This window comes from Peromyscus maniculatus, chromosome 10, assembly GCF_049852395.1.
Source record: "Peromyscus maniculatus bairdii isolate BWxNUB_F1_BW_parent chromosome 10, HU_Pman_BW_mat_3.1, whole genome shotgun sequence".
Lineage (NCBI taxonomy): Eukaryota > Metazoa > Chordata > Mammalia > Rodentia > Cricetidae > Peromyscus > Peromyscus maniculatus.
Window position 1 is genome coordinate 9,744,540 of NC_134861.1, and position 27,105 is coordinate 9,771,644.

Consider the following 27,105-nt stretch of genomic DNA (forward strand, 5'->3'; position numbering starts at 1 on the left):
GGCCACCTAAGTCCCTGAAGGAAGTGGGGGGGGGGGGGCGGGCCGCGGCTTTGAGGTCCAGACCTTGAGTGTGCAGGAGTCTCCAGGGAGAAGGGAAGGAGGGGAAACGTGACAAAGTACCAGCCCCAGTCTACAGCTCTCAAGAAGGTGACATCCCTCCCTGGTGTGGTGGCCACAGCCTGTGGTGACTCCCTTACCAAGTAAAAGTTTAGTGGCAGATCCAAGAGAGGCAGGTAGAACGAAAGAAGAGGACAGCCCCGTGGGGCAGAGAGACGGGGCAGTTCCCACCGCGGACATAGATGTAGATGACAGATGGTGGCTGTGGAGAAGACATCTGATGCCACAGGAACTGGGCACAGCAGTTGCAGGGAGGTCCCAGTGTTCTGTGACCACCATAGCAAGTGACCATTTATCAAGTGCTTCCAACAAGAGGCAGTTCCAGAGCGCCAGACTGAGATGGAAGTGTGATCAGGCCCTGGGGGAGGCTCCTGCCTGCCTTTTTAGCTGCTGGTGGCTCCGTTATCCCTTGATTGTAGTGGAATCTGTGCAGTATGTGTCCAGCCTTCACACGGCCTCCAACCTCCCTCCCCACGCTCTTATAAGGCTGATTGCAAGCATGGCTACCTGGATGATCCTTCACTTAATCCCTTCTGCTTAGTCAGGGTTTCTATGGCTGAGAAGAGACATCATGACCACGGCAACTCTTATAAAGAAAACAATGACCACGGCAACTCTTATAAAGAAAACATTTAGCCAGGCGCTGGTGGCGCACGCCTTTAATCCCAGCACTCGGGAGGCAGAAGCAGGAGGATCTCTGTGAGTTCGAGGCCAGCCTGGACTGCCAAGTGAGTTCCAGGAAAGGCACAAAGCTACACAGAGAAACCCTGTCTCGAAAAACCAAAAAAAAAGAAAAAAAAAAGAAAAGAAAAAAAAGAAAAGAAAACATTTAACTGGGGTGGCTCACTTACAGTTTCAGGGGTTCAGTCCATTATCATCATGGGGGGAGCATGGCGGTGTGCAGGCAGACGTGGTGCTGGCTATAGTGTGGCTTGCAGGGAACAGGAAACCTCAGAGCCCACCCCCACAATGTCCCACTTCCTCCAAGGCCACACCCACTCCAGCCAAACCACACCTCCTAATGGTGCTGCTCCCTGTGAGATGATGGGGGCCAATTACATTCCAGCTACCACACCAACCTCCTTTGGCACAGGTTCTGGGGTGTGGACATTTTTTTGGTGTTGGGGAGGAGCACACTACGCAGAGCAACTTCAGGAAAATGAGCAAGGGACCTGGACCCAAGGACAGCTCGGTGACCAGCTGCGGAGGACGCCTCAGAAGTCCTCATCTCAGGACTCAGGAGCAAAGTGGCCTGCAATGTGAGCAGAGGAGAATGGGGCTCATCTCTGGGAAGACTGAATGAACTCTCGGAACCAGTCCGCCACCCCAGGACATGGGCTTCCCTTAAGGCAATGGCCGGATGGGAAGACCAAACGTTTGTCCGAACATTTCCATGCTCACGTCTGGTATGGAGAGGGCAGGTGTGACAAGCTTGCGAGCAGATCCCAGGCAGTACAAACCGTAAGGGTCAAACATGGATTATTACAAACTCTGAATGTATTACAAGAGTTCTTTAGGAGCTCGCTGTGAGGACTCAGCCTCGTCACCCTTCTCTTCCACATCTGTACACTGTATCTTGACGAGGAAGGATGGGAGCCATGGGTGTGGGAGTTGTCAGTGGGGACAAGGGCCAGGGTGGTGCCTCAGCTCCAAAGTCTCTCCTTTTCACTCTGTGTTGTTGCTGTTATTTTATTTTTCATTAATTAATTAATTAATTAATTAATTAATTAATTAATTAATTTATTTATTTATTTATTTATTTATTTATTTATAGACAGGGTTTCTCTGTGTAGTTTTGGTGCCTGTCCTGGATCTCGCTCTATAGACTAGGCTGGCCTCGAACTCACAGAGATCCACTTGCCTCTGCCTCCCGAGTGCTGGGATTAAAGGCATACACCACTGCTGCCTGGCAAACTTTACCTTTTTTTTTTTTTTTGAATTATTCATTTATTATGTATACAGTGCTCTGCCTGGCAAATTTATACTTTTTTTTTTTTTTTAATGTATACAGTGCTCTACCTGCATTTATGTCTGCAGGCCAGAAGAGGGCACCAGATCTCATTACAGATGATTCTGAGCCACCATGTGGTTGCTGGGAATTGAACTCAGGACCTAGGAAGAGCAGCCAGTGCTCTGAACCTCTGAGTCATCTCTCCAGCCCCTGTTGCTGTTATTTTATTGTTCCTTGAGACAGGGTCTTGTCTGTAGCTCAGGCTAACCTCACATTTATGGCAATCCTCCAGCTTCAACTTTCCACTTCCAGATGTATTCATCGAACCTGCCTCTTTTTCTTTCTTTCTTTCTTTTTGTCAGAGTCCTGTTATACAGGCCAGGCTGGCCTCAAACTCAGAATCCCCCTGCCTCAGCCTCCAGAGTGCTGTAATCACAGACATGCACTGCTCCAGCCAGCCAGCCATGCCTTCTTGGAGCCAGCAGCAGCAGGCTTGGGGTATGGCTAACTTGCTTTTTCCTGCAGATGCTGCCGTCTTGCCCGGCGGTTTCCAGAGGTGTGGAAGCATTGTGCTGACTGTGTGACTCTGTCAGCTTGAGAAAGACAGGGAAACTCTGAGATTTCCTTAGGAGGAGAAGGCGCCCTTCCCCGGGCCTCTCACCTGCCACACGCCAACAGCTCCAGCACAATTAACAACTGCTTCTGCTTAGGTTTTTTTTTTTTTTTCTTTCAACCCGACATAAACTTGCAGTTTCCAGGAATCTCACCAGAAACTCCATTTACATGAAGTGGATGTGAACTAAACTTCTTGCACAACCCTTGTGGCTTCTGGTCTCACTTTATGAGACTATAATCCCATCCAAGGTGTCCTCAGAGTTACTTTGTATATCACTTATCAAGAGAGGAGAAAAAGATGTCTTTCTTTTTTTAAAAAAATTATTCTTTTATGTACATTGGGGTTTGACCTGCATGTATGTCTGTGTGAGGACGCCAGATCCCCTGGAACTGGAGTTATAGCCAATTGTGAGCTGCCATGTGGGTGCTGGGAATTGAACCCTGGTCCTTTGGAAGAGCAGTCAGTGCTTTCAACTGCTGAGCCATCTCTCCAGCCTCTGAGGAAAAGATTTCTTGTTTGTTTGGTTTTTTGAGACAGGGTTTCTCTATGTAGGCCTGGCTATCCTGGATCTCACTCTGTAGACCAGGCTGGCCTTAAACTCAGAGATCCATCTGTCTCTGCCTCCTGATCTAAAGAAACTTGAGAGTTATCTAAAGTGTCAACATTGCTGGGTGTGGTGGTACACAACTTTGATCCCAGCACTCAGGAAGCAGAGACAGATGGATTTCTGAGTTCAAGACCAGCCTGGTCTACAAAAGGAATTCCAAGACAGCCAGGGCTGTTACACAGAGAAACTCTATTTCAAAAACCAAAATAAATAAATAAAATAATAATAATGATAATGGTAATAATAATAATGGTCTTCCTATGTAGCTCAGGCTGTTCTCAAAACTCGCTATGGTCCTTTTCCCTCAGTCTTCTGGAATGATGAGATTACAGATGTGAGTCACCAAGTCCAGCTTCTGGCTGGCCATGTTCTGGGCTTAGCTACCCTTCTTCCCCAGGCAGACTCCTAGCAGGTGGGAACATCGTTGCCTCGTTCCCCTCCTCACAGAAATCAGGGCTTCACACTTGCCACCCACAGACCCTGTCACCAGAGGCACCATATACAGCAGTGTGCCTTACACTATGGTGATCTATTGTGTCCCCCAATATATCCTGCACCCTAATAAACTTATCTGGGGTCAGAGAACAGAACAGCCACTAGACAGGCACAGAGGCCAGAAAATGGTGGCATACACACACACACACACACACACACACACACACACACACACACACTCACCTTTAATAATCTTATCACTTGGGAAGCAGAGATCCATCTGGATCTCTGTGAGTTCAAGGCCATACTGGAAACAACTTTTAGTCCCAGGCATAGTGACACACACCTTTAATCCCAGGAAGTGATGACAGGAAGCAGAAAAAGCATATACGGCATGAGGACCAGGAACTAGAGGCTTTTTTAAGCTTTTAGGCTTTTAGCAGCTGTTCAGCCGAGATCTATTCGGGTGAGGACTCAGAGGCTTCCAGTTTGAGGAAACAGGATCGGCTGAGAAGTTGGCAAGGTGAGGTTAGCTGTGGCTTGTTCTGCTTCTCTGATCTTTCAGCATTCACCCCAATACCTGGCTCCGGTTGTTTTTATTAATAGGATCTTGTAAGATTCGTGTTACAATATACATCTTTAATCAGTGACACATTGCACATGCCATGGCACACAGGAGGAGGGCAGAGAACAGCTTGTGGGAATTGATTCTTTTTATTCACCACAAGTCCTGGAGCCGGCAGACTTGGCAGCAAGGGCCTTTACCCACTGTATCTGTATTTGGTGCTTTATGAGTGAATTGCCTGCACACATGTCTGTGAACCACCTCTGTGCAGTGCCCCCAGGGCCAGGGGAGGCATGGAAACCCCTTGGCACTGAAGCTAGGAGGCTGGCAGTCACCAGTGTGGGTACTGAGAACTGAACTGGGTCCTGTGGAAAAGCAGCCGGCGTTCTGAACTGCTGAGCCACCTCTCCAGGTCCTGCATCTCTGCCCCACCCCCCAAGACAGGGTTTCTCTTGTAGCCCAGGCTGTTCTGGAAGACCAGGCTGGCTTCCAAATCACAGAGATCTGCCTGCCTCTGCCTCCCAAATTCTGGGATTAAAGGTGTGAGCCATCATGCCTGGCTCAAATTTCTTTTTTCTCCCCCCCCCCTCCCCCAGATAGGGTTTCTCTGAGTAGCCTTGGCTGTCCTGGAACTCTACCTGTAGACCGGGCTGGCCTCAATCTTCAAACTCACAGAGATCCGCCTGCCTCTGTCTTCCAAGTGCTGCTAGGATTAAAGGCGTGCACCACCACTGCTCAGTTTATTTTTATTTTTTTAAAGTGTCTTAATTTATTTATTGAACAAATACAAGTGCCAACCTTGTACAAAGCACTGTTCTACATATTTGAGAATCCTATCACCAGTTTCTTTTAATATTTTTTTTCCAGTCATGGACTCAGTATGTAACCTTGGTTGTCTTGAAACTTACCCTGTAGACCAGGCTGGCCTCAAACTCAAGAGATCCACCTGCCATTTGCCTCCATGCCCAGTTCTTCTAAACCCCAAATAACTGCCAGCTAGTAAAGTGAGGAATGTTATCTTTCTTGGTTTTAGAAAGGAAGTTGTTATTTATTCCCCCTAGTACAAAACAAAACAACAAAAACAAAACAACTTCCCTAACTGTATACTGTAATCCATGCAAACATTGTCTAGAGGCTGGGGTGCAGCTTACTTGGTAGGTGGTTTGCCTAGACTGCATGAAGCCTTGGGTTGGGTGTCCCCAACACCACACAGAAACCAGGTGTGGCACCTCTGTAATAAAAGGGTACACGAGGTTGGGTGCCTCGGTGGGTGAGGGAGACATACCGTGCAGACATGGCAGCAGACTGCATACGAGAAAAGAAAAGTCACTCACACAAAGCGGACATGCATCCACGTGGGAAGTTTATTATAATGGAGGGGTGGGGAGAGAGGGAAAGAGGGAGAGAGGAAGAAAGGTAAGGGGAGGGAAAGAGAGAAGGTGGAGGCGTTCACACCTCTTGGGAGAAAGGGAGGAAGGGAAAGAGGAAGAAGAAGGGAGGGGGTTTTCCTTAAAGGAGGCTTGACATCAGGATGCAGGGCGGGTCCCCAAGGGCCAGGCCAGAAAGCCAACAACCTCCAAACACTCACAGGGTAGAGAGGCAGGAGGATCAGAAGTTTGAGGTCATTTTCAGCTACATAGAAAGTTCTAACCCAGCCTTGGTTATGTGGGACCCTGCCTTCAAAAAAATGGCCAAGGTGGTGGTGGCCCATACCTTTAATCCCAGCACTCGGGAGGCAGAGGCAGGCGGATCTTGTGAGTTCGAGGCAAGCCTGGTCCACAAAGCGAGTTCCAGGACAGCCAGGACAGTTACACAGAGAAACCGTGTCTCGAAAAAACAAACACAAACTCAGTGTCTGTAAAGTATCCAGCACCGCGTGGACCTCCCTCCGGCGCCAGGACCAGAGTGGCTAAAGCAGAAGCAGGCTGACCCCTGTCAGCACTGGGGGCACCCAACTCCTTAGATGGATCTTCTGAACTGGTCCATGAATCTGCATCTTTCCCCCACACAACTTCTGAAGCAGATGGATCAAGACCCTGATGCCACCTTTGCATTCACTGGGGTGTCTTTATCACCAGCTCTGCTCCCCAGATAACCCTTCCGATCTCCTCATCCCATCACCCCACCTTGATGTTGCTTTTACCTCCTGGCACTCTCCCTGATGGAGTGCCTTACTCCTGTTGAGACATCGCCTTCTGTCTCTCCCTCTAACATGCTTCTTCCAAGGGCTGTGGGGACTGACTGCCCCTAGAGCTAATCTAGCAGTCGCAGAGCCAAGACCCAGAGCTGTCATCATATTATTGCAGGACTGTCACATTATTAATCCAGCGCACTAATGACTTCTCTCAAGAAACAACAAAATTATAAACCTATTTAAAAATGTATGAGATATTTGTTGTTGTCAAGCCTATTGCCTGGTTCTCTGGTATGGACTTGGTAGGTGACAACCTTCATGTTGCAATGTCAGAAAGTTGGACGTACCTACTAGGCTTACGGAATGACAAAAGTATCTACAGGTCTATTTTGTTTTGCTAGAAAATATTTTTTCAAATCATTGATGTGCATGAATGCTTTTGCACCGCGTACATGCTTGGTGCCCATGGAGAGCACAGAATCCTCCGAATTCAAATTATGGATGATTGTGAGCCACCATGTTGAAGCTAGGAATCAAACCTGGGGCCTCTGGAAGAGCAGCCAACGCTCTTAGCCACTGAGCCATCTCTCCAGCCCCTAGAAAAATCGTAACCGTGATTTCAACAGAGGTGAATGAGGCGACACCCCAGGAAGAAACCATTCGTCTGCGTAGAAAGCTGTCTGGGCAGGTATAAGTGGTTTTCATTTTCAACGTTGGGCTTCTCGGTCCCTGTCTCCTAAGACGCTCCGGGCCGCCATGGAGGTCTCAGGTTCCGGAGGGACCTAGCCAGTACTCAGTCACAACCAACTAGACTGCCAGGCTGTGTCCAGGCCCAGGCCCAGGCCCAGACTGGCCCTCCGCGGCCCCGCCCCGTCGGTGGCCCCGCCCCCGCCCGGCTCCGCCCCGGTGGACAGCAGCAGGAAGCGCACGGGGCTCCTCCGACGCCGCGGTCGCAAAGGTGCGGAAGGGGTGCGGGGTGCAGGCCGGGAGCACAGAGCTTCCTGCGCGACAGCTAGTCGCCGCCCGGACCCAGCCCGGGCCCAGCCCGGTCATGCAGGCCCGCACTCGCCCCGGCCCGAGCCTGCGGAGCGCCGCTCGGGGCTCCGCTGCTCTGGCCTGGGGGGCGGGGCCGGCGGCGCGGCGTCATGCATATGCATGAGCAGCGCGGCGGCGGCTCCATTGTGCCCTCCGAGCGGCGGCGGCGCGATGGCGCGGGCGGCGGCGGCCCGGGGGCGGCGGGCGGCGCCGAGGGCGGGCTGAGCGCATGGAGCGGCGCGGGCCGGGGGCCGCGGCGACGGGCCGGGCCGGGCCAGGCGGAGGTGAGCGGCTGGGTGGCGCGGGGCACCGCAGGCAAGTGCGGGCGGTGGGGCGCGCAGGTGCGGCAGGTGCGGTGGCAGGTGCGGCCAGTCCCAGGCGCCGGACGAGGTTTTGGCTCGGCCCGGCTCTGCCGCCCACCTGCGGGTACCTGCCCCCTGCGCGGTGCTGTCGGGCTTTCTTACCCATCCGCTGAGCCTTTGTTGGGGCTGGCCCAGGGGTGCAAGTGGCCTTCGGGGCCCTCCTGAGCGGAGGAGGCTGATGGGCCCTCATCCCAGCCTGTCGTTCCAGCTTTGGAACCGGGCAGGCTCACCTTCACGGTGCGCCCCTCGGTTCCCACTTCTGGGCTCACCATCTGGGTGATGGGGGCGGGGGGCGCGGTTGGAAGCCGTTAGTGGCCGGAGCGGGAGCTGCGCAGCTCCTAGACTGAGGACGCTGACCTGTCAGTCCCCGGCCAGGTTTTTGACAGGAACACCTTTTTCCAAACTGAAGCTCAGGCACGTAGGTGCCCTACTCTCCCTAGATTTTTTTTTTGTTCTCCTTGGTACCCTGAACATCATTCCCAGGTGCCCAGTGCCCGCCCCCAAAAGTATCCCGTTCCCTCAAGGTATCCTTTTCCCAGCACCCAGTGCCTTTCTTACTCCGTCACCTGCCCTGCTTGTCACCCCCCCCCTCCCCATCCTCCCCAGGGTTCCTTTTAGTAGTTAGAGACAGTCTTTGGTGATGTCTTTAACTCGTTTGTGTTATGGCAGAAAATTTCACAGGGACACAAATAGCGCATGTGACCTGATCTAAGACCATGGTGGATGTGGGTAGCGTGCACACAGACTCACCACCAAGTCCTGGCAGTACCAAGGGCATCATGCCTTGACACTTGAGAGTGGTAACAAGGGAGGGAAGCTTAACCTTACTCACCAGGACTGACCTCAAGGCTCTTGATGTGCTCCCAGGGGGCGTTACAGGCTGGAGGGATAATGAGGATAACTTCTGAGAGACAGGCCCAGCATGTTTAGGGAGCATCCTGATTACTAGGATGGATTTTTAAGGGCTGATGACATAAGGTGGCCATATAGCCTAGAGTGGCCTCCAGATTCCTAGTTTAAACATTGGAAACTGAGGTCAGGTTTTGGTTGCCCCTTCAGCCAGTGGATATTGGCAGATGCACTTTCCTGAAGTCTGCACACTGAGGGTAGGAAGTACTGTTGGCTCACATGCAGAGCAGGCAGGACCTGCAGCCTTCTGGGCATTAACCAGCCTTCCTTTGATACTAGGTACTGCTTCTGCCACACTTACCCTCCTCCCCCCAGCCACCCCATGTCATGTGATTTTATTGTATTGCCTTGAACTCCTAGGCTTAAATGATCTTCCTGTCCCAACCTCCTGAGTGGCTAAGACTAGAAGTTTACACCACCTCACCCTTTCCTGGAACTGTCATTTCTCTGGAGTCTATTGATCCCAGCTTCTTTTTGGTTTGTTTGTTTGGTTGGTTGGTTGTTTTGTTGTTTTTGAGACAGGGTTTCTCTGTGTAGCCCTGGCTGTCATGGAACTCACTCTGTAGACCAGTCTGACCTTGAACTCTGAGATCTGCCTGCCTCTGCCTCCTGAGCACTGGAATTAAAGGTGTGCGCCACCACTGCCTGGCTGATCCCAGCCACATGAGTTGGGATTTGAGTTGAGTTTATTTGAGTTGAATTTCTTGAGTTGGAGCCTAACCGTGGAACTTTGGAGGCAGTGAGTCCTGATTTGTGAGCTGTTGAGAAGGGCTGGCCTGGTGCAGGAATGTTGGCGGAGAGTGGGCCCCATTACTAGGTCTTGTTCTTAGCCGCTCAGACAGGTAGAGGTCAATGGAGCCAGGAGACTTGTGGTGTAGCCGCTCTGGGACACCTGGAAAGCAAGTTCTCTGAAGCTCTGTGCCTGAAGGAAGACATGCCCTGACCCCTAGAAAGCCTGTGCGCCCAGATTGACTTGAAGCAGTCTGCTTTGTTAGGAGACAGGGCTGGGGCTTCCGCAGGTGGCACACTGGGAGTTCAGGCCTCCTTCCCAGCCCTGCCTTGGAGGTGGGGGGAGAGTCTGCATTCATAGAATCTCTCCCTGTCGTCAGGAGCAGGATACCAGATCTGGAGTCTCAGCCCTGTCTGTTGAGGTATGAATTCAGGAGTTTGGCAGGAAGTCCTTGTAGAGAGGCATGCTTAGGGGGAACTGGAAATGTCTGTGGTCTCTGTCCACAGCAGAGAAGCATTGTGGGTGGAATTCCCCAGGCCCATGTGATGTACAAGGCTCCTGTGGGTGCCTTCCCACCCCACACCTGCCCTTCTCTCTTCTCCCCAACTCTGCACTTCCTAGATCAGAGTCTCTCAAACTGTGTTAAAAATGCAAGGCTCAGGACCCAGCCTGCTCTAATGACCCTGGGTGGGGCCCGCAGCCTGTCACACCAGCTGACTGGGATGCTCTGATGGTGAGTGTTATTGGCTTAGGTGACTTGAAATGTGGCAAGGGCTCACCTGCCTGCCTCCCAGCCAGCCTGGGTCCTTTCCTGTGCTCGGGACAGCAGAGTGGCTCTGGCCAACCCAACCAGCTTTGGATTACCATAGCTTTTTTGAGGGAAGGCTTGGCTGTTAACTGGTGATGTGGTTTTGTTATTATGTAATTAAAGTTTTATTTATTTATTTTAAGACAGGGTCTCACTGTAATCTAGGCAGGCCTTGAATTCATGACCCTTCTCTGTCTCCCAGTTGCTGTGATTTCCTGTAGGCACCACCACACTAGGCTAGTCTAGAACTCATCTAGACAAGGCTGGCCTTGAACTCCTGATCATTTTGCCTCTACCTCCCCAGTGCTAGGGTTATAGGCATGGGCTGCCATACCCTTGTTTGGCTAAAGGTTTTGTTGTAAGATAATTATAGCTATATCCAGTTGTAAGAAATATCACAGAGCCGGGGCGGTGGTGGTGCACAGCTTTAATCCCAGCACTCAGGAGGCAGAGCCAGGTGGATCTCTGTGAGTTCGAGGCCAGCCTGGTTTACAGAGCGAGATCCAGGACAGGCACCAAAACTACACAGAGAAACCCTGTCTCAAAAAAACCAAAAAAAAAAAAAAAAGAAGAAGAAGAAATCTCACAGAGGTCCCGGCAGTGGTGGCTCACATCTTTTTTGTTTTTTTGTTTTTTTGTTTTTTTGTTTTTCGAGGCAGGGTTTCTCTGCGTAGTTTTGCGCCTTTCCTGGAGCTCACTTGGTAGCCCAGGCTGGCCTCGAACTCACAGCGATCCGCCTGCCTCTGCCTCCCGAGTGCTGGGATTAAAGGCGTGCGCCACCACCGCCCGGCAAGTGGCTCACATCTTTAATGAGGCAGAGACAGGCTGTGAGTGAGTTCAGGACAACAGGCTCCAAAGCTACAGAGAAACCATATCTGGAGAAACAAAAAAATAAAAAATTAAAACAAAAAATCCCAGAGAGATTCTTTGTATCTCTACCCGGTTTCCCCCAAATGGTAACATTTTGCAAAACTGTAGTACAACATCACTCTGGAACAGCACATTGCTACAGTTGGGAGGAGCCTTCCTGTTGTGGGTTTATATCCACACCCATCTTCCTTCTACTGAAATTATAGACATGGAAGATCATCCTCCCCACCCTTCATTTAACTTCTGGTCACCGTTAACCTGTTTACAGTTTCCCTAATTTTGGCAGATGAAGGAATCATATAATATAGCACCAGTGATTGGCTTTTTGCACTCAGCACAGTTTCTGGGAGATTCATCTCTAATAGGTTGTAGTATGCTAGCAGTAGTGTGTTCCTTCTGGCATCTGGGCTGTGGGTGTCCTACACTGATGTGACTGTCCTTCACTGAAGGACACCTAGACTGTTTCCAGTCTGGCTGTAACAAATAAACATTCACATACAAGTTTTTCTGTGAACTTAAGTTGACATTTCTCTGAGCTCCTTGCCCAGAGTAGAGTTCCTGGGTTGTACTGTGCCAGTGGCAAGCTTTAATTTATAAGAGATGGCCAACTTTTCCAGTGTAGCGGTGCCATTTATTTTACGTTCCCATGGGCAATGTGTGTGAGGTCTAGATTCTCCTTGCCAGCATTTTGTGATGTCACTTTTGATCTTGGCTGTTCTTCTGGATGTACAATCATGCCTCCTTGTGTTTTAATCTGTGTATTTCCTGACAAGATGCTGAGCACTTTTTCTTGGATTAATTACCATCTATGTTCTCTTTGGAGAAGTCTGTGCATGTATTTTGCTGGTTTTCTATTTGGATTTTGTTTTACTAATAATTTAAAATTTGTTATATATTCTAGATGCCACCTCATTTGGAACAGGTGGCTTGCTTTTAGCAAATCTTTCACAGAAAAGATTTTAATTTTGATAAAGCCAAGTTTATTTTATGGATCATGCCTTTTGGTGTCAAGTCTAAGAACTTTTTCCTAGCCTGGATCCTGTAGAGTTTCTTTTCCCTTTCTCTTAACATTTTAGTTTTCTATTTTAGATTTAAACCCAGGACCTGGTTCCTTCTGATAGATGGTGTGAATTGCTTGTGTTTTTGCAGTAGTTGTTTGAACTTATGCAAATGCTCTGCCATCCAGCTACAGCTTGAGTTACCCCCCTCACACACACACACACATCATTTTTTTGCTTACTGATAGAACTCCAGTTGTTCCTGCACCACTGGTTGGAGAGGCCCTTCCTCCACTGCATTGCTCTGGTGCCTCTGGGAGCATTTGTGTGGCATCTTTTCTCTCTCCCATTAAGTCATGCTTCTTTCTTAATTCCTCTAACCTAGATCCTAATTCCTGACATCCACCTGATTGCTCCAGGCCCCACATGGCAGGTCTTGGGAGGACTTCTTGTCTGTTGACAAGGTCCTCTTCCCACCAGGTCACCCTCCTAGGATCAGGCAGCAGCAGCAGAGATGCCAGCCTCTGCCGCCAAGCTGGCACATTCTGGCCTCTCTGCTGCCTAGGCAGGACTTGGTTAGGGAAAGGCCAGAATCAAGTCTGGTTGCCTCTGGGGGTGAGGGGCCAGACTCCTGTGGGTGGGGCTTCTTTGCCGCTGATTAGCTTTCTTCCCTTCTAGCCTGGTGCTGGGTGTGGGGAGGACCACCCGAAGCCTAAGGCTGCCCAGGCAGGGCCAAGTCACAGTCCCCTTTCCTCGCTTTCTCTTGTCTTCCCACCAGGTCACCCTCCTAGGATCAGGCAGCAGCAGCAGAGATGCCAGCCTCTGCCGCCAAGCTGGCACATTCTGGCCTCTCTGCTGCCTAGGCAGGACTTGGTTAGGGAAAGGCCAGAATCAAGTCTGGTTGCCTCTGGGGGTGAGGGGCCAGACTCCTGTGGGTGGGGCTTCTTTGCCGCTGATTAGCTTTCTTCCCTTCTAGCCTGGTGCTGGGTGTGGGGAGGACCACCCGAAGCCTAAGGCTGCCCAGGCAGGGCCAAGTCACAGTCCCCTTTCCTCGCTTTCTCTTGCCTGCTCTGGGGCTTTGTGTGTGTAGCTTGGCTCTGCAGAGCCTCCAGGTCTGTGGTGAGCTCGGGATGAGGACCCTGGTAAGCACACAGATTTGTTTGTCCCAGGGCTGAGTGGGTGCATCCCTTGCTCCCCTAGACAAGAGGCTTGTGAATGCTGAGTGGCAAGAGGGAAATCACCAGATATCAGCATGTTTTCAAAAGGCACATGTGGCCATCACATAGCCAAGGCAGAGGGGTTCAAGACAGAAGCGCCCGGACTTCCCAAGGGTTCCCTGAGAAGTGCCCAGCACATGGCTTCTGTGCCTCTCTTCTAAAGGCAGAGGTAGACATGCGGGTGGTTCAGGGTATGTGAGGACCTGAGGGAATGAGGTTCTGTGAGGAAGGAGCCTGCTTGTGGCAGTGTGGGAGACATAACTTTGGAAGCCTCCTGGCGCCGTGGTCACTCTGATTCAGTAGCTACACCATGAGCCATGGGTCTTAGCTGCCATCGCCTCCCCATCCACCAGCCACTGCTGCTGTTTCCTGAGGATGGAGCCCAAGTGGTCCCATCTTGTAGATGTGGTTTAGCCTGCTCTCACTCTGGCTGGACAACTTAGGGGCCTTTCTTTATGTCTGTGGATACCCAGACACACCTGCCGAACTGCGTATGTCACTGCCTGTTGGGAATTCACAGGTGCCACAGATGGGTCTGGGGTGGGGGGCAGGATTGCCCACCTGGCCCTGACCTCATGCCCATATTTGTCTCAAGCACGCGCACGCGCACGCACACCTGCTCCCCTCAAGTCGTCTGGGTCAGTTTGAAGGTCCTATGGCCTGAAGCCCCTCTGCCGTCCTCTCGATAGGAAGAAGCTGCCACCCAGGAGCGGGGCTGGCGCCTGTGTCCTGCCTCAGCGGTGTCGGTACAGCCTCCCCAAGGCCAAGCTGGTGGATGGATTACTCTTCCACACCTGCCTCCTGACCTTCCCAGCCCCTGCCTCAAAGGACACTTGGCTCTGCTCCTTCTCAGGTCTCTGGGCTGCCCAGGGTGGGTGAGGCTTGGAGTAGGTGCTACCCTGATCGGCCCTCTGGCCTCCACTCCAGGGGCCTGCTGAGGGGCTCCTGGCTTTATAGGGATATGGTATGGGAAAGGGTGTGTGGAAAGAGATCAGAAAGCCCTTCTCCAGGCTTGGTCCAACGGCCTGAGATGGCACTGGCTTCTGGGCTGACATCAGCCGACTCCACCGCCCTGGCTCCATCCAGGCTCCCGCACGGGGCTCCTGCTGCGTCTAAGCTCTTGTCCTCTCGCTCCTGTCCAGCAGCCGGAGCAGCAACTCCCAGATAAATTTCGGCACATTGGGCCTGTAGGCTGCTCCATCACCAATGAACCCCATGAACCCCATGAAACCTGCCCTGCCCCCTGCGCCACACGGGTGAGTGTGGGCTTCTGTGGCCTGCCTCTAGCAAGCCCTGGGCCTTCTGACCCTGCCTTACCAGCTACTCTCTCTGTAGTGATGGTTCATTTGCATATGAGTCTGTGCCTTGGCAACAGAGTGCCACTCAGCCAGCCGGGTCCCTGTCCGTGGTCACTACTGTGTGGGGAGTTGGCAACGCAACACAGAGCCAGGTGAGTGTGCGCCTGGGCCCCCCCTTCCCTAGCCCTGGGGTCCAGAGCCTCGGTGGTGCCTCTGGGTGGTGCCTCTGCCGTCCTAAGGCTCCAAGAACAAGGGGCCAAGGGGACTGGCTGGAGCACAGGATGGGGCTTCCTGAGGGTCTCACGTCGTCGCTAGGTCCCTTTCTTCCGCATTGATTGTCATGGATGTGTTTCCCTGGCTCCCTAGACCGCTCTAGTCAGAACTGTGAAGAGCCACACTCTGCCCACCCCAGATCCTCCCCCACTCGCTAGGCTTCCCTCGGCATCTAGCACTTCAGAGCTATGTCGTGAAGACAGTGGTTTGGCCGGTTCTCTTTAGTGACTCCCACTTCCTTGTAGGTTTTGGGGAACCCCATGGGCCCTGCAGGAAGCCCCCCTGGTGGCTCCATGATGCCTGGTGTGGCAGGTGGCAGCTCTGCCTTGACCTCCCCGCAGTGCCTGGGACAGCAGGCGTTTGCCGAAGGTGGTGCTAGCAAGGGCTACGTGCAGCAAGGCGTGTATGGCCGCGGGGGATACCCTGGGGGATCCAGTTTCACCGCGGGGTAAGCAGGGCCCCTCCCCAACCAGGGCCCTGAAGCTATCCGCCTGGCAGGTGCTGCGAGGGGGTTGGATGTTGCCTGCTGCTTCCCCTGCGTGCTGTGTCTCTCAGAGCGAGCCTTGGTAGAGAGTGAGGCAGCCCTCTATCACCTGCAGGTATGCAGGTGGCCCCGGAGGCCTGGGCCTTCCCTCACATGCTGCGCGACCCTCGGCAGACTTCACACAAGCAGCAGCTGCAGCTGCTATGGCTGCTGCCGCGGCCACGGCCACGGCCACGGCCACAGCCACTGTAGCCGCCCTGCAAGAGAAACAGAGCCAAGAGCTAAGCCAATATGGAGCGGTGAGGCCCCCTCCAGCCCCTTCCATGTGGTGGCGAGTATGGGTGGGCTTGGTGGACTTGGCAAGGCAGTGGGTTCTGGGGACAAGTGTGGACTGTGCTGGGACCTCATGAGAAGAGGAGAGAGGACAGCGGGAACAGCGGAGAATGGGATCTGGACCATCCCTCTTTTTCCTTTTCTCAGATGGGGACTGGACAGTCTTTTAACAGCCAGTTTCTGCAGCACGGAGGTCCCCGAGGACCCAGTGTCCCCCCTGGCATGAACCCTTCTGGCATGGGAGGAATGATGGGCCCTTCTGGCCTCTCCTCCATGGCCATGAACCCTACCCGGGCAGCAGGGATGACACCCTTGTATGCAGGACAGCGACTGCCTCAGCATGGCTACCCTGGGCCTCCTCAGGCCCAGCCACTGCCCCGACAGGGGGTCAAGAGAGCCTATTCAGAGGTGAGTGTCTTGGTTGCTCAGCCTGGGGTCCTACATGATGATTCCTCTATCCAAGTGCTCTCAGCATTATGATAAGGGTGGCTTCTGCAGTGGGAGAGAAACTATCTGTGCCCAGCAGGATCACGAAGACCCCTTTTACACACACACACACACACACACACACACACACACACACACAAACACACACACGCGCAGCAAACTGCTTCCCCGATAACTCTCTCTCTCCTTGGGCATCTGCGTCTTCTCAGGTGTACCCTGGGCAGCAGTATCTGCAAGGAGGCCAGTATGCAGCCAGCTCTGCCCAGTATGCTCCCGGCCCTGGGCAGCCTCCTGGCCCCGCCTCCTCTTACCCCGGACACAGGCTACCCCTGCAGCAGGGCATGGCCCAGTCCCTGTCTGCACCTGGGCCCACGGGACTGCACTACAAGGTAGGACTGACTCCCATGGGCCTGTGCTGGGTTGAGGGTCACAGGACTCAGTGGGGACCTTTCGACAGGTCGGCCAGGGAGTTCTAGTCAGTGCCGGAACAGCTCTGGGGTGACCAGTCTGGCTCTGTGGTGGATACATACATATTTCCCTGTGGATATTTCGTGTAGGGAGCAGCAAGCAGGCTTCCAAGCCGTTCTGACCACCTCTGTGGGACTCTCCAGTTCACTCCCTTACCCTCCACCCCCACATCCCGACTCCTGTCTAAGAGACAGGCCCTTGATGGCCATGCACCCTATCTGGGCACGAGGAGGAAGAGCATCCCTCACTGGGAGCCTGGGTGGGTCGAGTGGCGTGATGAGGTAGAGAAGGGGAACAGAGAAGGAGCATGGACTGCTCCCATCTTCTAGCTCGTCCCGGCTTGAAGGCTCACTCCTGTTTCTGTAGTATTATTAACGTTTACATTTGAAATCAGTGACGGTTCTTACAGATGGTGGGGCGTGTAGCCGATCCGCAGAGCAGCACCTGAGTGTGGTGCAGAGTCTAGAGTCAGGCCTAGGGGTCAGTGAGGGCAGGCCGGACCCCCGGGCACACTCAGTTTTCTTTCCCACAGCCCACAGAGCAGTTCAACGGGCAGGGCGCCAGCTTCAACGGGGGCAGCATCAGCTACAGCCAGCCTGGCTTGAGTGGGGTACGGGGCTGGGCAGGGTGGATGGGCTGGGAGGCTCACAGGGTGGGCGTGTGGAAAGAGGGCACCCGGGCAGGAGGAAGTGTCGGTGCCCTGCCCAGTACTCCAGGGGTGCTCCGTAAGCAGACGACCCTCCTGCTCTGCCATTCTGCTTTGACTATTTATGCTCAACCTCTACAGCCTTCCCGTTCCATCCCTGGCTACCCCAGCTCCCCACTGCCGGGGAATCCCACGCCACCCATGACGCCCAGCAGCAATGTTCCCTACATGTCCCCAAGCCAGGAAGTCAAGTCTCCTTTCCTGCCTGACCTCAAGCCAGGCCTCAGCTCTTTGCATCCATCCCCCTCTGGTGAGTGTTTATTTTAAGGACAACAGCCAACGTGAGGCTTGGGTGGCTGGGGGTAATTAGGACTCAGGAGAGTCCTACAGGGACCTTGGAAGACCAAGGATGATTGCTATACCTCAAGAAAAGCCCAAGGCCCAGCTTCATCAAAGCAGAAGATGTCTATGCACCTGAAATGAGCCCTCAGATGCCCATCCTTAGCTACAAACCTCTACTTGAGGGAGATTCCTGCAGAAGAAGCTAACATCCTAAAACTTAGAGTTGCACCATAGGGCTATGGCAGGTGGCCCATTCTGAATGTGCTTTCTACATTGGAAGCATGTCCTGTGTCTGCTCAGAATGTGATCCAGACTGCTGGATGACCGAGGCAGGATAGAACATGCGGACCATGGGCCCACGTTCTAAGGAGAGATACTTATGGGAGCCCCAGTGTGGGGGTGTCTCAGCCCTCTTGAGAGTTTCCGGCAGGGGTTGGGTCAGGGCTTGGAGCTCTAGGCACAGAAGTGTTCCTTGAGGGCCACCATCCCTTGGAAAGGTGCCAAACTCATGGCCAGCATTCCTCTGCCCTCAGGAAGTGGCCCTTGTGATGAGCTGCGCCTGACCTTCCCAGTCCGAGATGGAGTGGTCCTGGAACCCTTCCGTCTGCAGCATAACCTGGCTGTGAGCAACCATGTCTTCCAGCTCCGAGACTCTGTCTACAAGACCCTCATGCTGAGGTGAGTCCCACTGCCACTGGACCCCCGGGCCCTGCCTGCATGGTGCGGGCTCCTATCATCCTCTTTCCCGCCAGGCCTGACCTGGAGCTGCAGTTCAAGTGCTACCATCACGAGGACCGGCAGATGAACACCAACTGGCCAGCATCCGTGCAGGTCAGCGTCAACGCCACGCCCCTCAGCATCGAGCGTGGAGACAACAAGACCTCGCACAAGCCCCTCTACCTGAAGCACGTGTGCCAGCCAGGTCGCAACACCATCCAGATCACCGTTACCGCCTGCTGCTGCGTGGGTAGCCTGCGGGGCTGTGGGTAGGGTCTGTCGGGGTTCAGGCTGGGGCCAGCAGAGTCACCACCCAGACCATCCGCTCTCCTATGGGCTTGGGAGCTTGTGGGGGAGGGTCTTTATCCTTGACGAACAAGGTGTTGCATCTCTTTCTATTTTAGTATGTCCTGCCCTTTCATAAAAGGGAGCCAGTTAAATCCACCCTGTTTCCCAGTTAGATTACATTGAACAGATTTAATGCTCTTGTTAATTATGTCAGAGACACCGAGCACAGGAAGCTCATGGAAGACGGTCCACCTGCACTGGCCTGGGCCTCACCAGGTCCCAGTGGGTCGGATCCCAAGTAGACCTTGAGCTGCAGGTTATCAGGAGGCACCATGGCAGAGGGGCCTGGAGATAGGATGGCTCAGATACTATGTCTTGTCAGGAGAGTGGTGTGATAAGCAGGGGACCGTGCCAGGGACTTGAGGTGATTGTGTTTTGACAGAGGAGCAAAGGTAGACAGTGGTTGGAGCAGAGTGCCCCGCAGAGCGTGAGGTAGTGCAGTGTGGCCCAAGCTCAGAGCCCCGGTGTGAGGCTCAAAGTAGAAAAGCTCCCTGCCTGTGTGTCAGCCCTTGGGAGGGACCAGCCCAGGGCTGGTGGACGGGGAGGCGATGGCAGCTAAGACCCATGGCTCATGGTGTAGCTACTGAATCAGAGTGACCACGGCGCCAGGAGGCTTCCAAAGTTATGTCTCCCACACTGCCACAAGCAGGCTCCTTCCTCACAGAGCCTCATTCCCTCAGGTCCTCACATACCCTGAACCACCAGGAAGGTGGCCGGCCTGGCTTCCTTCCACGCTAAAGCCGTTCCTCCCTGCCCAGCACACCCTCCGACCCGTGTGCTGCCCCCCACAGCGCCGCCCCCCCCCCCCCCCCCCCGCTCTCCCTGCACAGCACACCCTCCGACCCATATGCTGCCCCCCACAGCGCCCCCTGCTCTCCCCGTGACAGCCCCCCACCCCCCGTCCCCCCGCTCTCCCCGTGACAGCCCCCCCACCCCCCGTCCCCCGCTCTCCCCGTGACAGCCTTCCTCTGTTGCAGTCCCACCTCTTCGTGCTGCAACTGGTCCACCGTCCGTCCGTCCGCTCGGTGCTGCAGGGCCTCCTCAAGAAGCGCCTCCTGCCAGCTGAGCACTGCATCACCAAGAGTGAGTGGTCCCTACTCCTCAGCCATCTGGGCTGTCCCAGGCTGAACCCTGCTGTGTGGCACAGAGGCCATTTCCTCTCAGACTGATGGCTGTGCCCAAGGGGCACGCCTTGGAGACAGTGATTGATCAGTGTCTGGGCCCCTGGCTAGCACACCAGTTCCCCGCCTGAGTGGTGGAGACCTTTACTCAAGTCCTTTCCCTGTCCATGTCAGTCAAGCGGAACTTCAGTAGCGGCACCATCCCTGGCACCCCTGGGCCCAATGGCGAGGATGGGGTGGAGCAGACGGCTATCAAGGTGTCCCTGAAGTGCCCCATCACCTTCCGCAGGATCCAGCTCCCAGCCCGCGGTCACGACTGTCGCCACATACAGGTGCGTGGTCCTCCAGACCTGTGTTGGAATCTGTTGCCCTTAAAATATTTTGAGGGGCTGGAGAGATGGCTCAGTGGTTGGGAGTGCTGGCTGTTCTTTGAAAGGACCTGGGTTCAAGTCCCAGCACCCACATGGCAGCTCGCAACTGTCTATAACTCCAGTTCCAAGGGATCCGACAGCACCACACAGACATACATGCAGGCAGAGCACCAGTGTACATAAAATACAAAGAAATAAATTTAGAAAAATACTTAGAGTTTGTGGAGCAACCAGAAGACTGACTCGGGATTGAGTGGAATCTAAACTAGAAACTGAGAAAACTGCTTAGTAGCACTAAAAAGAAAGAACACGTGATCCACAGGAAGGCTTCTACTTCCGGCATTTACCCAACTGAGACATACACAGTGATGCCCATAGCTGTACCCAGTAATAGCTTCAGATAAAAACATGTTCATCAACAACTTTGTTTTGAGCCTGGTATCATAATAAACACCTATAAGCCCAGAACCCAGGGGGCTGAGGCAGTAGGGTCTCAAATGTGAAGCCAGTCTGGGATACATAGTGAGAATCTGTGTCAGATTTTTCCCCCTTGAGAGAGGGTCTCATGTATCACAGGCTGGCCTCAGACTCACCATGTAGCTGGGGATGAGCCTGAACTCCTCATCTTTCTGCCTCAACCTCCTAAGCGCCAAGCTTGCAGGCAGACAGCCCTGCACAAGGACTGGGAAAAAGAATGTTTTGTGCCGACACTTCAGCCTCGTCCTCTTTGGCAGATGGAAGCTGAGTATCTCGGCTGTCAGACTAAAAAGGCAGACCCTACCACAGGGGCATGGCTGCCTTGCTTCCTTCCCTGAGATCAGTCTTGCTCCTGTGAAATATCACAGTTTTTCCTATAAAAGTATGTTTGTGACTTGTAGCCCTGACTGTCCTGGAAAACTATGTAGTCTAGGCTGGCCTCAAATGCAGAGATCCGCCTGCCTTTCCTCCCCAATGCTGAGATTAAGTAAAGGTGTGTGCTACCACACCCAGTGCGGTTTTCCCTCTATTTGCTGGTCACTGTATCTGTGGGGTTCCATTTTTAAAAGGTATAAGGATATGGGTGCAGTCTTCTTACCTTTAGAGTTCCAGTCTGCAGAAACAGCCAGTGTTAGCCAAGACTGCATGCTCCGGATGGTTGCACAGTGATATGTGCTATTCTGTCCTGTAAGCAACCTCTTTTTTTGGAGGTGATGCCGGGGGTTGAACCTAGGGCTTCATGCATGCTAGGCAAGCACTCTACCACCAAGCTGCATCCTTAGCCTAGTTTTTCCTTTTAACAACTGTCCTGAGCCAAGAGATTCCCTACAGCTGCCTGACCCTGGGATGTGGCGGTGCTGGGGAGCGCTGCTTGGGGTATCCCAAACTGAGCCCACGAAGATGCAGTAGAAACCTGATACCTGAACTATCCACCCAGATAAGTCCCACTCTCCAGAAGACGGTCTGAGCAGCCCCTCTGCTGACCCCTGGTGGAGAATGACCCATCTCCCTCTCTCTCTACAGTGCTTTGACCTGGAGTCCTACCTACAGCTCAACTGTGAGCGGGGGACCTGGAGGTGCCCTGTGTGCAAGTGAGTCAGTCTCATGTGTGATGACGGGAGAACTACCACTTCCTTAGAGGGTGGGACTTGGAATAGCATCAGAAGTGGTCCCCAGCACAGACCAGAGTAGCCCATCTCAAGGCAGAAACTTCCTCCTAGATGGCCTTGCACGGCATCCCCTTACACTGGACTACCATAAGGGTTTATCCAGGCTCACCTGATGCGTACCGTGAGCAGTTGATGCACACACAGGGGTCCCTACAGTGTCACCTCACACAGGTGATAGAGGTGGAGAAATGAGGACCTGCTCCCGCCTGGGCTGGGCCTCCTGACCAGTCAGTCTCCTTTGCTTTCTGCAGCAAGACGGCATTGCTGGAGGGGCTAGAGGTGGACCAGTACATGCTGGGCATCCTGATTTACATTCAGAAGTAAGTGTTCTTCCTGCCACCAGAGGGCAGGCCTGGAGGAGGAGCAGGCTGCGGAGGAGGAGGCTCTTCCTTCCCTTGGCGAAGCAGCTCCCCTCCAGGCCAGGGCCCACCCACACACCTGCGGAGAACCCTCAAGGTCTGGGGAGCAGTGTTTGAGTGCAGGGGCGGGTTAGAAACTTCCTGACATCTGAGCTGGGCAGCAGGCGCTGGGCAGATGGCAAGTGACCAGTGCCTGTCTGTCCCTGCTTAGCTCAGACTATGAGGAGATCACCATCGACCCCACGTGCAGCTGGAAGCCAGTACCTGTGAAGCCTGACCTCCACATCAAGGAGGAGCCGGATGGGCCAGTGCTGAAGCGCTGCCGCACTGTGAGCCCTGCCCATGTGCTCATGCCCAGTGTGATGGAGATGATTGCGGCCCTGGGCCCAGGCGCAGCCCCCTTTGCCCCTTTGCAGCCCCCCTCGGCCCCTGCCCCCAGCGACTACCCCAGCCAGGGTGAGTATGGCACACCTGGACTTGAACCTCAGGTGACCCTGGACACATGACTTCTCTCCACATCAGCCTTTGCCTGTGGCTGTGCTGCCGCCACTGCCGCCACACAGTTATGAGCACCATGCCGAGAGGGTGCCTGTCCTCAGGTCCCATCTGCGGCAGGGTAGTGAGCCTCTTCCCTTTTCCTCTGGTTTGGAGTAAGGCTTTTCACTGAAATACTGCTATGGACTTGTCGCCGAAATGGACTGGCCCCATTGGGGGTGCCCCTCGAGGCCCCACACTTGCATATGTACTGTCTTTGTTGTGGTGGGTGCCATTCTGTCACCTAAGGTTTCCCTCCTAGGGCTGCCACAGGTTGAGCCCCTGGCAGTGATGGGAGAAAGGTAGAACCGGCGTTCACAGTGGGCCATGCCCTCCCCACCCTCCTCACCTGGCATCTCTGCCAAACTGAGCTTTCTGACATGGCTTTCCTCTTGTAGGTTCCAGCTTCCTGGGGCCTGGAACCTTCCCAGAATCCTTCCCATCTGCTACACCCACCACCCCAAACCTTGCTGAGTTCACACAGGGGCCACCCCCCATGTCCTACCAATCTGACATTCCCGGCAGCCTCCTGACTGCAGACAAGTCTGCTCCCTGCCTCCCAGGCCAGGTCAGTGCTGTGCCCGGCGCCCGCGGTAGGGGTCGCCCCAGGGAGTCCTTGAGCTGTTTTAACAAGTTCTTCTCTCCATCCTTAGATGGCACCAGCAGGCCACCTGGACCCAGCCCACAATCCTGGACCACCAGGGCTGCACACCCCCAACCTCGGGCCCACCCCAGGCTCCCAGCTACACCATCCAAATCCTCCCCCTCCATCCCGGCAGCCCCTGGGCCAAGCAAACACAGGGCCCATCAGCGAACTGGCCTTCAATCCTGCCACAGGCATGATGGGGCCTCCCAGTATGACTGGGGCAGGGGAGGCCTCCGAACCAGCTCTGGATGTGAGTAGCCCGTCCTGTGCTGGGGTGGGAGCTATTGGGGGCTGTCTGTGCATCCATCGGTCCCAGGTCTGCCCACCCTGCTTCATAGAAGGAAAGACAGGGAACCTTCAGGAGAGGCTCAGATAGTGTCACCCAAGAGCAGCCAGTCACACAGGTTGGACGCCTGGAATAGCCCTGGGGTGCCACGTCCCCATGTGTGGTTAATGACTGACCTGCCCTGAGATTAGAGGCTGTGTCGCCTGGCTGTGCGAAGCCTCCAAGGAAGCCCACAGCACTGTCCTCCACGTCCCACTGATGTGGCCATCTTGACAACACAGGCAGGGTGGGAGCATCAGCATGGAGGATAGTGGGTTCGCTGTCCCCGGACCAGAATAGAAACTCACTGAAGTTCCTTCCGCACGAGGAAGATGAGGGGCAGCCCAGGGCAGAAAGCCCAGGGCATGGAATTCTCCCATCTGCTTTGGCCCCTGGGAACGACACTGGAGATCCATCCCTGCGTCTCTGGTGCACAGCTGCCCCCCCCCGCCCCCCCTCGCCCCCCGCTTGTACAGCCTGGCTCCTGGTGCTTGAGAAGCATGTCTTGAGCTATTCTTGTCCTCTAGCAGCCGTCCCTGGGGAGACACAGGCAGCTTTATCCAGGCAGGTGGCTTCACTCAGGCATTCGGCATTCGGCAGGGGAAGGGCAGTTTAGCATCCCCACTGGGCCTGGGGTCAGGACAGCATGGCTCCTGGACACGCAGGGTCTGAGAGCAGAGCTGCTAATGCGTTTGCTTTGTCCTCAGCTGCTCCCAGAACTGACCAATCCTGATGAACTGCTCTCCTACCTGGGTCCACCCGACCTCCCCACCAACAGCAGTGATGACCTGCTCTCGCTCTTTGAGAACAACTGACCCTGTGTTAACCCCTGGCCTGGCGAGGACACACTCACAGCTATCACCACAGCCTTCCCTTCTCACCCAGCCCCACAGGATGCCTGGTGGTTCTCCCTGAATCTCCTCATGCACACCCCCGGAGCTGGGGCCTGCCACTGCCAGCCCCTGATGAACTGGAAGCAGCCCTGTGCTCCAAGGGGCCCCAGGCCAGTGGTCCTCACACCCGTCCTCCATCAAGCTCACTGCTACAGAATGGTTCTTGCAAGGTGCCCTGCAGGCCCCAACAGCCTTGTGTGCACAACCCTGTACCCCAGACTCATGGCCTTGCACTTGTCCTTCCCCTGCCTGCTCCCGCCTAGCCTGCATCTCGTCCAGCACTGACCCTTCTGTTTCTGCTTCTCCTCAGAAGAGCTGGCTGGCAAGGCTGGCTCCGTACTCTCGTCTGCAGCTCCAGTGGCTTGAGCCTGGAAGTCTCAGAACCAAACTGAGCACCAGCCTTTGGGGGCCCGGTGCTCCCACCCAGCTGAATGTGGTCCGGAGGTCCCCCCTCCACCCTGAGCTTCAGGCCGAGGCTCGGGTGGGGGCACTAAAGCACAACAATGTACATAGTGTAGAAATGTAACAGCTGGGCAAGGGAGGACAGCTATTACGTCAGCATGTTCCTCTGGACTGGCCTGGCCTTCCGTGTGCTGTCTGCCCCGCACTGAGTGCAGACGACTAGGGGGGCTGGAGGTTCAGCCCCTCCAGGGGTGGGCTTTCAGACTTGGCTCTGTGTAAATTCTCCAGTGAGCTGCTCTCCCAAGTTCCTCTTTTCTGTGGAAGTCAAGAATTAGTACAGCTGTGTTTTTAAACCACCACCTCTCCACCCTGCGGCCCACACCCAGGTGGGGGAGGCCATTGCATCTGCTGGCGAAGCGCCTGGGCCTGAAGCAGGGCGCTGGCCTGTTGTGTCTCCTGTCTGTGCCATCCTATTAAAGGACTCCCCCATGGGCCTGGCTGAGTCCTTCCTTTGTGCGGAGGGCTGTGGTCTTCCCGTTCTTAGCACCCCAAATAAAAGTCTAGATGTTTTCCTCCGCGCTCAGGCTATCCCTGAGCTGTGGTAAATTTCCTTTGCCCTGGAATTTTCCAAGTTGGCTTCAGCTGCGGAGCTATTTTGTAAAGTGTCTCAGGCTTGCCCTGGAGACATTTGCCACCATGTCACCTTTCCTGGGTGTGCCCTCGGGCAGGGAGCCAGCTATCTGTCAAGAGACTGCAGCCCAGCCAGGGCCTCAGCAGCACTGGGCTGCGAGCCTGGGCTGTCCTCCCCGCTCCTCTCCCTTGGCCTGGGCCCTGAGGCCCTGCCCAGACAGCCTTCCAGTGCAGCTGGAAAGGTGAGAACCAGGGAGGGATGGGGAACCCTCGGGTGGCTGCCAACACCACCCTGCGCTGGAGGAGGCTCCGGGGAAGGAGGAGGGAGGCATTGCCTTCAGACGCCTGTTCGCTGAGTGCTTCACTTGAGAACTTACTGGTGGCCCCTCATCACCCTAAGGAACCCACTTCCAGCTCTTCTGTCCTTGCTAAGGCGGGGGATGGGGACAGCGGAGAAACGCTTCAGGAAGAACAGTGGGCCAGGGCCAAGGGAATGTAAGGGCAGCACAGCAGTCCCTGCTCCAGCCTCGCTGGGGAAGGGGAGTAAGAGCGGGGCCGCTTTGATTGGATCAGACTGCTGAGCACACAGTAACTCAGCCTGTTGGCAAGTCTGGTGTTCTGGTACCACACCAGGCGTGATGGTGCACCCCTGTGAGCCAGTATTCTCTAGACAAAGGCGGGCCTGCCGCAAGTCTGAGCCAGTCTGGGCTCCGTGGGGAGATGGGGGTGGGAAGGGATGGGGGACAGTCAAGGGCTCCAGCTATATAAAGTGGGGTTTCGGTACCAGGCATGTAAAGTGAGGACATGACCGCTGCAAGGTAGTACAGTTAAGGGGGGTTACTGGAGATAGGAGAGTACAGCCAGAGGCGTTTGAAGAGCCCAGAGCAGGGAGGGGAAGTGAGCCTGCCGAGTAGATTGCTCTGGGCCTTGAGAGGAGGACCAGGAGTCCAGAGAGCACATGGCTGAAATGGCAGGGTTGTAAACGGGAAGCTGGGGGAATAGAAGCCGGGCAGCTAGAGGAATTTAGAGTAGGGGGTGGGGGTAGAAAAGCCCGGATGCCAGCATGGACTCAGGAGACAGCTGTGCTCTGATAGGCTGATAAACACCACCGTTAGCCATTAGCCCTGAGTTTCTTTTGGACCTGACAACAACCAGAAGTCCAACCCCAGAGGGTGGCTAAGTGATTGAGGGATCGCTGCACTATTGTGATTGGGCGTCAGAACAAAAGCAAAAGGTTGTAGGAACTCTTGCGGTACAAGGCCGTTTTTATGAAGCTCAAAGCTAATCTGAGTCCCACAGGATTTAGACATGTGTGCCTGTTAAAGCAAGGGCATGGACTTGCTCCCCGGGGAGACCCAGTAAGGGCTGCTGGCTTCGTGGCTTTCCACTTCACTGCACTTGCTTTATTATAATCTTATGTGTGTGCCAACTATTACATAACCTTGAAGTTGGCTAGACCTGACATCAC

General features: G+C 54.4%; 1 protein-coding gene across 23 annotated transcripts; it reads left to right on the top strand.

The window, feature by feature from the left end:
* The first annotated feature begins 7,307 nt into the window (after nucleotides 1–7,307).
* On the top strand, nucleotides 7,308–25,501 carry Zmiz2 (zinc finger MIZ-type containing 2). 23 transcript variants are annotated; one of them, XM_076545914.1, is made up of 21 exons: nucleotides 7,782–7,886; nucleotides 9,841–9,882; nucleotides 14,044–14,207; nucleotides 14,500–14,610; nucleotides 14,690–14,804; nucleotides 15,171–15,373; nucleotides 15,525–15,708; nucleotides 15,890–16,150; nucleotides 16,399–16,578; nucleotides 17,190–17,267; nucleotides 17,445–17,613; nucleotides 18,179–18,323; nucleotides 18,398–18,608; nucleotides 19,688–19,793; nucleotides 20,006–20,163; nucleotides 21,703–21,770; nucleotides 22,100–22,168; nucleotides 22,419–22,663; nucleotides 23,140–23,309; nucleotides 23,395–23,637; nucleotides 24,420–25,501. In XM_076545914.1, exons 4-21 carry the CDS (start codon nucleotides 14,561–14,563, stop codon nucleotides 24,525–24,527), a joined length of 2,763 nt encoding a protein of 920 aa, XP_076402029.1. In that variant the 5' UTR covers nucleotides 7,782–7,886; nucleotides 9,841–9,882; nucleotides 14,044–14,207; nucleotides 14,500–14,560; the 3' UTR covers nucleotides 24,528–25,501. The 23 variants fall into 23 exon arrangements, with proteins under 23 accessions (XP_006973067.1, XP_076402038.1, XP_076402027.1 ...); XM_076545917.1 differs by having other exon boundaries at nucleotides 7,816–7,886; nucleotides 14,497–14,610; XM_076545909.1 differs by lacking the exon at nucleotides 7,782–7,886 and adding an exon at nucleotides 10,083–10,194 and having other exon boundaries at nucleotides 9,846–9,882.
* The last annotated feature ends 1,604 nt before the right edge of the window (nucleotides 25,502–27,105 follow it).

Coding starts and splice junctions, on each gene's coding strand:
- Zmiz2 (XM_006973005.4), top strand. CDS start 14,561: ATGAACCCCATGAACCCCATGAAACCTGCCCTGCCCCCTGCGCCACAC. Junction 14,611..14,689: donor CTGCCCCCTGCGCCACACGG/GTGAGTGTGGGC, acceptor CTCTCTCTGTAG/TGATGGTTCATTTGCATATG. Junction 22,169..22,418: donor ATCCTGATTTACATTCAGAA/GTAAGTGTTCTT, acceptor GTCCCTGCTTAG/CTCAGACTATGAGGAGATCA.